The 12,508-nt window shown below is 34.0% G+C and overlaps 1 protein-coding gene across 1 annotated transcript; it reads left to right on the forward strand.

The window, feature by feature from the left end:
- Nucleotides 1-1,270: 1,270 nt before the first annotated feature.
- On the forward strand, nt 1,271-8,004 carry LOC121729668 (zinc finger protein 91-like). Its single transcript, XM_042118253.1, has 3 exons — nt 1,271-1,347; nt 1,590-1,714; nt 4,301-8,004. The coding sequence occupies exons 2-3, from the start codon at nt 1,597-1,599 to the stop codon at nt 7,951-7,953; spliced, it is 3,771 nt and encodes a 1,256-aa protein (XP_041974187.1). The 5' UTR covers nt 1,271-1,347; nt 1,590-1,596; the 3' UTR covers nt 7,954-8,004.
- The last annotated feature ends 4,504 nt before the right edge of the window (nt 8,005-12,508 follow it).

Here is a 12,508-nt window from a genome sequence, read left to right on the forward strand (position 1 = left end):
TTTACTTGTAATATTATGTTGTTCTAATATGTTTAATTTATTAGTTAACTGAAATATACGTGTATACATTGAATATAAATGCTTAGAACATACAACGCTCGCTAAAGTCGGCTTGAAAAATTGTTCGCATCTTTGCCGTGCTATAACTGATATCCAATCTCCACATCTAACTGGATCTCGAGGAAACCTAACAAAAATATATTCCTTAATAAAATAAATAATAATTAATAGCGACTCCACCAAATGGAATAACACAGTGTATAACCAGAACATTTCAAGTGAGCATGATAAACTACGATAAGTACCTTTAGTATGAGTATTCGCAATTGAGATGGTTTATACCTCGTGTTGATTTATTTACAACTTAATTTTAAAACTGTTTTTGTTGATTTCTTAACGAAATACCAATATTTATAATACGATTGTATGAAATATATTAGGATAAAATTAATACTTACCGGAAATATGAAATTCCATCCTTTTTTTTGCGTTTTAAACGTATTATTTTTACAATTGTTGAACGAGCACTGGGACACGTTTCCCAGCGGAGCGTTCGAGCACTACTAAATCGAAAGTCCACCAGAATGTTGCGTTTGGTGCTCTTTTAGTGAGGTCGTTTTTTCCGTGGACTGTGTATCTTGTATATTAGTGATCGAAGGTTTGAGGCATTCTTTGACCATTCTTATGGCTTATTATTTAGCGGAACTCAACAATATCTAGCATTGAATGTTCACTAAAAACCTTTATTAACACTTTTATTACATGAAATATGCAGACCGACTCCTTTGTTATGTCCTAGTAAGTAGGACATAATATTACACGCTTTTGACGCTTATAGAGTCTGGCTAGCGAAAGATGAGACTGGAAAAAGGCGGCAAATTCAAAAAATCGACGTTTAACAACCATGTCTATAGCCGGAATTATAGTTTTGATCTACGAACTACGAATAATAAGGTTTCTTAGTTTTTATTATTCGTAGTTCGTAGATTAAAACTATAATTCCGGCTATAAACAGGGTTGTTATACGTCGATTTTTTTAATTTTCCGCCTTTTTCCAGTCTCATCTTTCGCTAGCCAGACTCTACACCGATATAAGACTATGGATAACGCAACCCAGTATGACATATAATTATAGTATCGGACGTGTCCGAATCGGTAGTTGATAAATAAGGTTTAAGCTAACGCATAGACATTAAACAATTTAAAAAAATTAAACAACTGACATTTGACAAGTGACAACACAAAAAAACATGAATGATGAATGGTTGAATGGATGGTGTTTAGAGAAATTGTGTTTTTAAATAAATTAACGTTAATAACATAAAACAAGAAGCGTGTATTTGATAGGTGGGTACAAACTAATAACAATAATAATCATTTTGTTTTTACTAGCGGAATATTCACAATAATTTTACCATTTCGAAGAAAACCAAAAAAATTTTTATTTTATGATCTTCGTCTGTTATTTGCTATATATAAAATTATATAAGTAATTCTGAATTGATTTGTTGATACTTATTATTTTATTTAAACTGTTTAGTACCTACTTACAGAATAAAAATGTTTTAAATTAAAAATTTAATTCACAGATTCAGAATGTCTGAAGACATTGATATTAAGAAACATGATTTAATTGAAAAGCCAAGGGTACGGAATATTTTTTCCGACCTGACAGTTTTGGGAAGGAAAATTATTGTGGGTGCAGATCATGGAGGTAAGGGTTTTCCATAACTTGAGATAGTTACTATAACTAACCCATCAATCCCCAAGTGGCAGCCGGCTGCATAACATAACAATTGAAAATCTACTGTGTCTGCAATACATGGCGGTGCTACAACGACAAATTTTAAGCCACAAATTATATGTTATACACACTGCAGAGTCTCGGGCTGTTGACTATCTGAATAAATTCAGTGACTTGGAAATTCTAAGTTTGATTAGATAATCAAAAATACTGGTTCTAAGGGTAATCAAAAGTTTAGTATGGATAATTTTTGGGGAATAAGAAAATCTCGCTGTACCACTACCACCTTTAGGAAGTTTCCTACCTCTGAGTACCACCATACTCAGAGACATACATTGTGTCCCAGCACAGGTGTCCGATCCTTTAATGTTATGATAATATACGGCATATTTTATTGACGAATTGGCTCTCAAAATAATTTTTTCTCAAACTGTTGAAAAAAATTTTTTTTTCTCTGGCTCTCATAGCATAGAAGTAAAGGAATTTATTTAAGATAAAAACCTTCTCTATCTTTTTAAAATAAAGAAGAACAGTTTAATGCTCTAGATTTTTCACAAAAAGTCGTTAATTAAAAAATGCACAATTTTTTTTCCATTTACTTTGGTTTTTCTATGTTCCACGAAATTCAAAACATAAACTGCTGAACAGATAAATTCAAAACATATTGTCTATGTGAGCGTAGTCCACAAGTTTAGCTATCAAATGAGACCTTTTTTATCATCATAGGATAAAATATGCCATACATCATGGCATTAAAGGATCAGACACCGGTGTCGGGACACATTGTATAATTAAGGCCTTTGTGAAAATTTCAAGTGCCTATCTGTTGCCACTATTGTAACCTAGCAAAAAAGGCCAAACAAATCACGTTTGTTGTATGGGAGCCCCCCCTTAAATTTAAATTTTATTTTATTTTTAATATTTGTTGTTATAGCGGCAACAGATATACACAATCTGTGAAAATTACAGAAGTCTAGCTGTAGTGGTTCTTAAGATACAGCCTGGAGACAGACAAACGGACAGACAGTCAGACGGACAGACAACGCAGTCTTAGTAATAGGGTCTCGTTTTTACCCTTTGGGTATGGAACCCTATAAATACATATGGGACTCGGGGTCTGCCGGTGGTAATTGTGTGCCGTGTATGCCGTGCCTATGAGGCATTTTCATTTATATTTTTTTAATTTTATTTTTAACAATCTAAACTAGATAGCGTAAGGATAGACACTTCTAGATTTTCTATTGGTTCCTCACCAATCTGAAATTATCTGCAGGTTGGCATCACTGACTACATATGGGTTGTGTTTCCAAAAAATATCAGTGACTGTCAAGTGTGACATAAATCAAAATATCTTAAACCTAGTTTTCGTTAGCATAATATTAACATAAAACTGTATGTATTTATACATTCCCATATATTACTATGTTTTTTTGCTTCGTCCCTCTAGTTTAAATTTCACGAAGAGCATACTCCTAAGCGTTCATTGGCCTAAGCGATTAGGCCAGTATACTGGTAACAGTTTAGGAACACGCTAACATAATATAATACTTGTCAAACTGAAAACTGACAACTGAAAGAGTTTTGGCGGGCATGTCACTTTCAAACTTCTTCTACTTTTATTGTTGGTTTGGTTTTTATAATTTTTTCCCAAATTGTGTTATCTTGGTTTTTGATATTCATTATTGGTAAAATATTAGCCATTAAATATCCGTTATCTTCCACAAGTGCAGATAAGGTGTTGTCAACACTAAAATGTATAATTCCTGTGACATTTGGTGTGAACATCGGTAAATAGGGCTATTTCTTCCGTGAGTTTTAGCTAAAACATCGTTATAATAACTTTATTATCCTATTCATTGGAATATTATTGCGTCTTTTTCAAATTGAAATGTATCAAGTTTTACATTCTTTTGCCCAGTTTTGTAGCAATTATTGATGGTATTCCCTGGTATTACCGATAGTTGTCTACTCATACGCCATCTATTTATTAAAATGGAAACTGTTTGACAATCAAATTAAAAAAATAGGAAAATGCCTCATTGCATAGTATAGCAATTTTTAATAACTAATACTAGGCATTAAAATCATTACTGATCAACTCAACGCCTGTGTCTGCAATAGGGCCGTACACATCTTCACGTCACGACGACGTCGTCAACGTGAAACGGTGCGGTAACGTGGCACGGTACGTTGACGTGACGTGCAAATTTACGTCAACGTAACGTAAAAATGCACGTAACAATAGCAAAAGCAGAATACGTATTGTGATTTATGCGGTCCACATATAGATAAGTAGTGAAGAATAAGGCATGATGAGTGGTGACGTACAATGTTGCAATATCGTGAAGTGCATTTTACGTTACGTTAACGTAAATTTGAAACGTACCTTGCCACGTTACCGAACCGTTCCACCTTGGCGACGTCGAGATGTGGAGATGTGGCCTGGCCATAAGAACGTCCCTTGTATATCCAAATTATTTACTGTGTAAAATATTATTTATGTGCGTTACTAATTGATTCAGTAAAATATAATAAAATAAATGTATTTGATTTCAGAACTGCAAAAAGAAAGTAAATCCAAAACATTAAATAGACAAGGTAAGCTTTGTCTAAAAAAGCAGACTATTATAGACGAAAATGTTGAAGAGCTTGAAACAGAGAAAAATTTAATACTGGAGCCATCTAATCCAGACGAATCTAAAAAAATTAGAAAATCACTATTGCATTCTAATATAATAGTTTTTGGAAATAAATATTCTAAGACATGTGATAATAAACTAAAGTATCATGCGAAAATAAATATTAAAGACATTAGTCATTATCTGAAGAAAAGTAAAAGTTATTGCCGGATTTGTAAAAAATTATTTTTAAAAACAAGTATGTTTGAGGAACATAAAATATTGAGTCATAAAGATATGTTTAACAAAAATGGGGAATACAAGATATTAAATCATGAAGATATTGTGGTTGATAGTAACAGAGATAGTATTGGAGGTCAAGAAAATAATACAAGAGATGGTGAAATAAATATAAGTGAAGAAAATGAAACAAATAAATGCTACCATTGTAAGCAAATATTTTCAACTCGAAAACTGCTTATTGAACACATGTATGAAGTTTTAGATAAAAATGCAAAAATAAAAATAAATAATGTAGATAAACACTGTAAAACTAAAAATAATAGTAATGAAAATGCTCAGCAGGTTGTTAAAAAAACTGTTGAAAACAGCAAAGATGAAGGCATACAGGACACCAATAGTTTACCTAAAACGATATTAGTAAATGAATCAATATCAGAGAATGAGTCCTATAGCGGATCACAAAATCAAACAGAAGTTGTTTGTGTTACCAATCAAAATGAAATATTACAGTGTACTGTATGTTTCTGTTATTTTCAACATTTAAAGTTTTATTTAAAGCATATGGAAAGGAAACATAAAACAAAAGTAAGACAATTCAAAGTCGTTAAATTTAATCCTAAGTGTATATTTTGTCCAAACAGTTATCCTACTTTTACACAATATAATTTACATTTGCGTCGTGTACATACTAAATTGATATCTGATACTAACTGTGAGAAGCATAATCCAAATCAAAATCAAGAAAATAGCACAGTTAATAGTAATAATTCTGTAGCATTAGAACAACAGAATACTACAACTTTGAGTCTAGAATCAAGTTATGATTTAATAAATGATAGACCATTAATTTTCAAAAGTATTTTGTTCAAGTGTCTGAAATGTGAAATAAATTTCTTGTCCCCGAAGCTAGCCACCAGTCATAATGTACATAGTGAAATTCTTATTAACTGGAAATGTTCATTGTGCGAGATATATTTTAAAAGGAGTGATGAAGTTCTACACCTGAAACAACATAAATATACCGATTCATTTAACGTCGTAAATGTAGAAGATAAAGACTCGAGTAAAATTATGATAAAATGTGCTAAATGCCCCTTGCATATCCCTGAGAGTGACTTCAGACGCCACCTTAATGTTTGCGGTGAAAAAATTAACACCTGGCACTGTGATGTTTGTAATATCGACATATACGGAAATTTAAAAAATAAAAGAGCGCACAATGCCCTCCACAGTGATATTGATGGCAAAAAAAGTGATTTTATAATTATAGATGACTCTCTTCTGAACCCTGAAATACACATCGATTACATGAACAAATCACAGCAAGTAAAAGTCACATCAATTACTGGACAAAACATTATAAAGAAACGAAAAAGAAAAGTAGATGAAACCCCAAACCAATCTAAGAAGTTACTAAGAAAGTTGAAAGAACTTTCTTCATCAAATGATGATCATTATTCGAAATTCATTTTTCAACGCCCTGATACACCTACATTTTTACTAAATTTGGCATACTGTAAAAATTGCGAATGTTTTATAAATTTTTATTACAGGCTCGAAGTGCATGTCGAAAACCGTTGCCGTCATTTAGCTAAAAGAGTATGTAATATTTGTGGTATTGTGTTTACGCCCAAAACAATACTGCGCCACAAACTATTCCACGAATTGAATCCTCATTTAAAATTACAGGATTTTAGGTTTTATGATATTCATACGTGTGAACTAATTTTACCTCCCGTGCCGATATATCCGAAGTGCGATATATGTGAGGCCCACTTCGTCCGTAAGGACGAAATACGTTTTCACACATGTTCCGAAACTCCAAATTTGTACTGTGATATATGCGAATTGAAATTCGCTTCCGAAATAGCTCTCAATTTACACATACCATTTCATGGCTACTATTTACCATGTAAATCGCCCATAGAACGTAATAATCTCTATGATGTAAGTCCAGATGTGTCAAAGAAAAATAAAAGATTTAAAAATTCAGTTTTAAAGAAGCCAGCGGTTAAGAGACATAATAAAGAAGATCGAAATGAAAACAAATCTGACAATGTGATGGACGTAGATGAACCACAGCAGCTTATTGAAAATGATAAAATTCTTGCAGTTCCTGAAGAAGAACATAATATTAGTTTCTCACAAGAAAATGATACGAACGATAAGCGAGAAAGTATTGAACATGTGTATTACTTATACACTTGTGAAATTTGTAACGTCACTGTAGCTCATTACGATCAACTGGTAGAACATTGTCACTCTCATTATAATAATAGTTATAGAAAAGTCGCTACCGAAAAGTGTACTCAGTGTAACTTAATATTTGATCATTCTTGTATGTTTTCACATATTAAGGAAATGCACGAGTCCGACATAAGCAGTGAATCCTTTGTAAAATTCACTTGTGACCTATTTTATTTCGGACGCAGTAACGTGGAATGGTTGAATCATGTTTTTAAATCAGTACCAGAAAGTAGAAGAGAAAGCATACTCAAATATGCAATATATAAAGATGAATATAGAATCAAGCTGGACGTATCACAGCAAGGCGATCCGGAATTCACGCTATATCAATGCACGAAATGTAGTATTTTTACTGAACCCTCTGATATGGTCGATCATAGAAAAAAGTGCAAGGGCTCCGATAAGGTGTATCCTTGTCATCACTGTGGTGTACCTTTTTTGTCGGCGCCCCTCCGAGCCCGGCATTTAGAACTACACGAGCGACACGACTTAAGTGCCAAGTCCTACAGGATAGTAGTTTTTAATCGAAAGAAGGACAATCCACTAAACGATTTATTGCTCAAAAAAACCAATCAATACGTATTATACAAGTGTAGAAACTGTCACGGCGTAGTGGATTGGAGTCTTGTGAAGAGTCATCACTGCAACTTATACGATTTGAAAAAATGTACCATCTGTGGTTTACTGATTTACAGCACGGCTTACGACAAACACAACGCTAGACACAAAACTATCGATACGTTCGTCGCCAGTAATATGAGAGTGGTCATGTTCGGTCAAGTGCGGGGAGAAAGTAAAGAAACTGACGAAAATTACGAACCAGTCTGCTCCTTTAGCGGTATCGTGTCAGATTATATTTTTTATAAATGCGTCAAGTGTAACGTTTGCATTGAGAATTTGAGACATAGCTCGAAACATTTTTGTTTGATCGCCGCCGCTAAATTTCACTGCCCGAAATGTAATTTATATTTTGACCCTGGTAAGAAGAAGGACCATTATGCTATGCACTACTCGGAAAAGGAGATCACGAGCGACTCTGTTTGCGTTATACCTTTCGATCCCCAGGAAACGTATAGTCTTTCAAGAAAGAGTTTAGAGTAGACGCTAAGGGTGGTTTAAGTTAGTTATGGTCAAAGTTATAGTTAAGTTTAACTTTAACTTTAACTTTGACCCATAAAGTTAATTACGCTAGGTATATTAACTTTATGCTTTGACCACAGAATTTGACAAATGACAGCTGGTCCGACAAGGCTTGAAATGAACGTGGGCGGGGGCGCTGCTGATAAAGGAGAACCGTCAAAAATGGCGTTTTTGTATGATGACAGCGTTAGTTCCTTTTTCGCCACGTTCATTCAAAGCCTTGTCGAGCTCAAGGTTATGGTTAAATATGGCGTCCATTTTTGACTTTAACCAAAGATTTGACATTTTACATTGTAGTTATAGTTAAGGTCACAGTTATAGCTAAAGTAAGTTGGTGCAACTAAACATGATATCTGCCGGATTTTTGACTTTTTCGTTTACTCATTTATTATTTGTATCTTTTGATACGTGTTCAACGTGTTAAGAAAAGGAACTAACGCTTCTATCATACAAAAACGTCATTTTTGACAATTCTCCTTACCAGCAGCGCCCCGTCCACGTTCATTTAAAACCTTTGAGCACTTTACAAAAAATATGACGTCACACTATGATGAACAGTATTTTCGGCGCCATTTAAAAGGCATATTTTTCAATCAACGTTTTTATGGGTTTAAATATTAAAATATTAGTTTTTTGGTGAAAATTAATGAGTAAGAAGCGATTAGCATGTAGAAAAAAAGTAGGTAGCCTATTGTTTCTTTGTATTGTTCTAAGATTATAATATTATATATTTATTATAATTATATTATTAAGAAAATCTGCACCATGTACCTATGTTTGTAGTTCCAAATAAAGTTTATTATTATTATTATTAAGTATTATAACGCGGGGTTTTAAAAATCGGGTACATCCCTATTGCATCACCAGGATCCATCCCTATAACACCTCCCTTCCCGGGCCTCGAACGCCGCGGACCGCTTCGGTGGCTCCGGCGCGCGGCGCGGCGCCCGCTGGCCAGTCCACAGAATACATATCCATACTAATATTATAAATGCGAAAGTATCTCTGTCTGTCTGTCTGTCTCGCTTTCACGCCAAAACTACTGAACCGATTGCAACGAAATTTTGTACACAGTTATTCTAGAGTCTGAGAAAGGACATAGGCTACATTTTGATGTGGGAAAATATCTTATTTCCATGAAAATATCGATGAAAATTAATTCGCATTGCGCGTGGCCAGCGCTCATCCCGGGAGTCCTGGGTTCGAGTCCCGCAGGCGGAACAAAAAGTTTTCAATGTTCCTGGGTCTTGGATGTGTATTAAAATAATATTTCAAAAATCTTAAATATATTTTATGTATAATATTATAAAAAATCCAGAAATATATCGATGCAATGAACATTTTAGTTCTAATACGATTCAACAGATGGCGTTTTATTTTTTACTTCATTGTAACATAGAACTAATCATACTTATTAGTTATTATGTTTTTGTTTATAGTTTTTAATACGTTAGAATATTATGTTTAATAATATTATCACTTGGTATAATAATAATCCGTAAACCGGGGTGAATAGAATTGAAGGGGGCAATAGGAAAAAATCTTAGGATAAGTTTTAATGTTTTTTATGGCAAACTCGGTATATCCAGTAAAAAACCCGAAACTTTATAAATTTGTTGATATCATTCTCCTTAGTCTGGCAATTTTTTATGTGTGGCTACATCGCTAAAACTGCCAAAATTTAATTTCAAAGTTGACAACAAAACAAGTCGTTGTAGACGAGCGAGTTTGAACCTCCGTATTTCGGTGAATTTTGGTCATAATGGTTTATAGTTTTCTTCAAATTGCGGTCAGTGCTGTCATAATATATTTTGATATAGTTATTAAGGTAAGAATATGCATTAAGTGTACAAAATTGTTCTTTTTCCGGAAGCCTTATTTTCTTTAAATTTTTGAGGTGATTAGATACACGAAAGGGGTGAATAAACACGCCTGAGAGGTTAATAGGCACGCAAATATGGTTAATAGACACAGCCAAGGGGTGATTATTTACGAAAGAGGGGTGATTAGCCATGATTATGTCAGGGCTGCCACAAAGTTTGTAGTGATTATCTACAGTTCAAAATTCTCTTTTAGTTTTGTTTTCGTGGTAAATTCTAAATTTATAGCATTTAAATTCATTTTTATTATTGATGATTTCTATTTGAAATTATAATTTTACTTTATACTAATAAATAATTAAAGAAACCTTCTCGAGTTTGCTTGCCTTCATCTAATAAAGAATATATAGGGAAACTGTTACGAGGCAGCCCTACGAATTTTTTCTAATCACCCCTCAGGTGTATCTATTGTCCCCTGATAAGTAGTAATTAGAAATTACGTATAGTTTGTGTATTTTTTTATTATCTACAAACCTATCCGAAGAGAAACAAATTTATATCAATAGTTTGGCCTAAGACTCAATATATACACGACTAAATAAGTGGGTATCCGTTCTGCAACCTTACGAAAACAATTACCAAAGTTCGAAGACCTATCTATTCACCCCAAATTACGGTAATCAATCTATCTTATCTTATAGAACTCCTACTGCATTTCTAATATATGTGACAAGTTGACAACAGAAGGCGCTCTAAAATAAAGGAGTTCGAGTGTACCGTGTTGGCCTATATTCCATCCAGAAAATATATCAATGCAATCAACATTTTAATTCTAATATATGAAAACAGATGGCGTTTTATTTTTTACTGTATTATTGTAACAGAACTAATCATACCTACTTTATTATATATTGTTTTTATTCATACCTAGCTGTTGCCCGTGACTTCGTCCGCGTGGACTTTAGTTTATAGCGCGCGGTGTCAACAAAATTTGTGTCAAATTTAAAAACTTTTTAAAACCCTGGTAACCCTCTTAGGGCCGCGCTACACCGGAATGGCAGCGCTGAAAGTGCTCGCCTCGCCGCTGCCATTCCGGTGTAGCGCGGCCCTTAATTAATCAAAATACCCAAAAACAGCTTGCACAGCTGTTTTTGGGTGTGCACATAATCTATACTAATATTATAAATGCGAAAGTATCTCTGTCTGTCTGTCTGTCTGTCAGTCTCGCTTTCACGCCAAATGCCAAAACTACCGAACCGATTGTAATGAAATTTTGTATACAGATAGTCTAAGCCTGAGAAAGGACATAGGCTACTTTTTTACTGGAAAAAAGGGTTGTAAAGGGGTGAAAATGCGTAAATTTGTTCAAATTAAGTTAGTTCCAAAAAATCATAATAGATGGCGCCGTGCGTCTTCTACATCGCGCTGACGCTTGCGTCTTTCTATAAGACGTGGTATCATCTTAAATTTTTTAGTTACGATTTTTTTCGATTATTATTTACGGTATTAAATAACTCAGTACTTTATCTGTGCAGTGACGTAACCTTAAACCTATCAATGATAAATAGTTTATGGGTAAAATTGTGTAATTGGGGGGCTAAATAAGCTTTAAAATTTGGCATAAAATATAATGTTTAATATAAAAAATGAAATACTTATTGTGTGCACACTGCGCAGCTGTTTTGATTTAAGGGGTACCAGGGTTTTTTTATAAAAGCTTTTGACACCAATTTTGTTGACATCGCGCGCTATAAACTGAAGTCCACGCGGACGAAGTCGCGGGCAACAGCTAGTATTACATATTACTCACGAGTCAGTAGTCACGGAGGGCCAGTCAGTGCGGTTTTGACAAGCAAACGGCGCGGCGTGCTGTGAAATTCGCGCTTCTCCGTTCACGCGATCCTCCGCACCTCACTCTGAATACGGTCATACCAGCGACGTTTATGTTCCCGCTGGCTTCTTGATTATTGTTTCTTTTCATTTGTTAACGTTGATGTGCTAATCTAAGTTATTGAATAAACGATTTTCAGTACAGAAGCGTTAAAGTATTTTATTTATTCTGTACTGCCACATCATGTACTGTTACTCTGTATAATATACAATGTGTCCCGACACCGGTGTCCGATCCTTTAATGTCATGATCTATGACATAGGTATTTTATCGACAAATTAGCTCTCAATTTTTTTTTCTCTCTCACGGTTGTAAAATGGCAGCCATTTTAGTTTTTCTCGGGCTTTCACACTTATCTGACCAACAGTACCGTCTCTACAGTACTTATCATGTAAATATCCTATGAAGATAAAAAAAACCGGCCAAGTGCGAGTTGGACTCGCCCATCAAGGGTTCCGCAGCAGCAATAAGGTTTATTTCTATGAAATTAAAAGGTTTTCGATTTATTTTTATATTTCAGTTGAATTACTTAATGAAAGTTAAAATAAGGTTTACTATTTATGACGTATAAAAAAAACTACTTGCTACGAGATCTAGCAAACTATGATATTCTATTATTAAAACATCATTGCGTTCAAACCAATTTTCGTTGGTAGTTTTTATAGTAATGTATATCATATATTTTTTTTAGAATTATCATGCCCCTACTTTAGAAGTTAAAGGGACACACATTTTTCCACTTTGGAAAAGTCTGTCTCGCAAACTATTCAGGTTAGAAAAAAATCATATTAGAAACCTCAAAATA

This window comes from Aricia agestis, chromosome 8 (assembly GCF_905147365.1).
Source record: "Aricia agestis chromosome 8, ilAriAges1.1, whole genome shotgun sequence".
Taxonomy (NCBI): domain Eukaryota; kingdom Metazoa; phylum Arthropoda; class Insecta; order Lepidoptera; family Lycaenidae; genus Aricia; species Aricia agestis.

Coding starts and splice junctions, on each gene's coding strand:
- LOC121729668 (XM_042118253.1), top strand. CDS start 1,597: ATGTCTGAAGACATTGATATTAAGAAACATGATTTAATTGAAAAGCCA. Junction 1,715..4,300: donor TGTGGGTGCAGATCATGGAG/GTAAGGGTTTTC, acceptor ATTTGATTTCAG/AACTGCAAAAAGAAAGTAAA.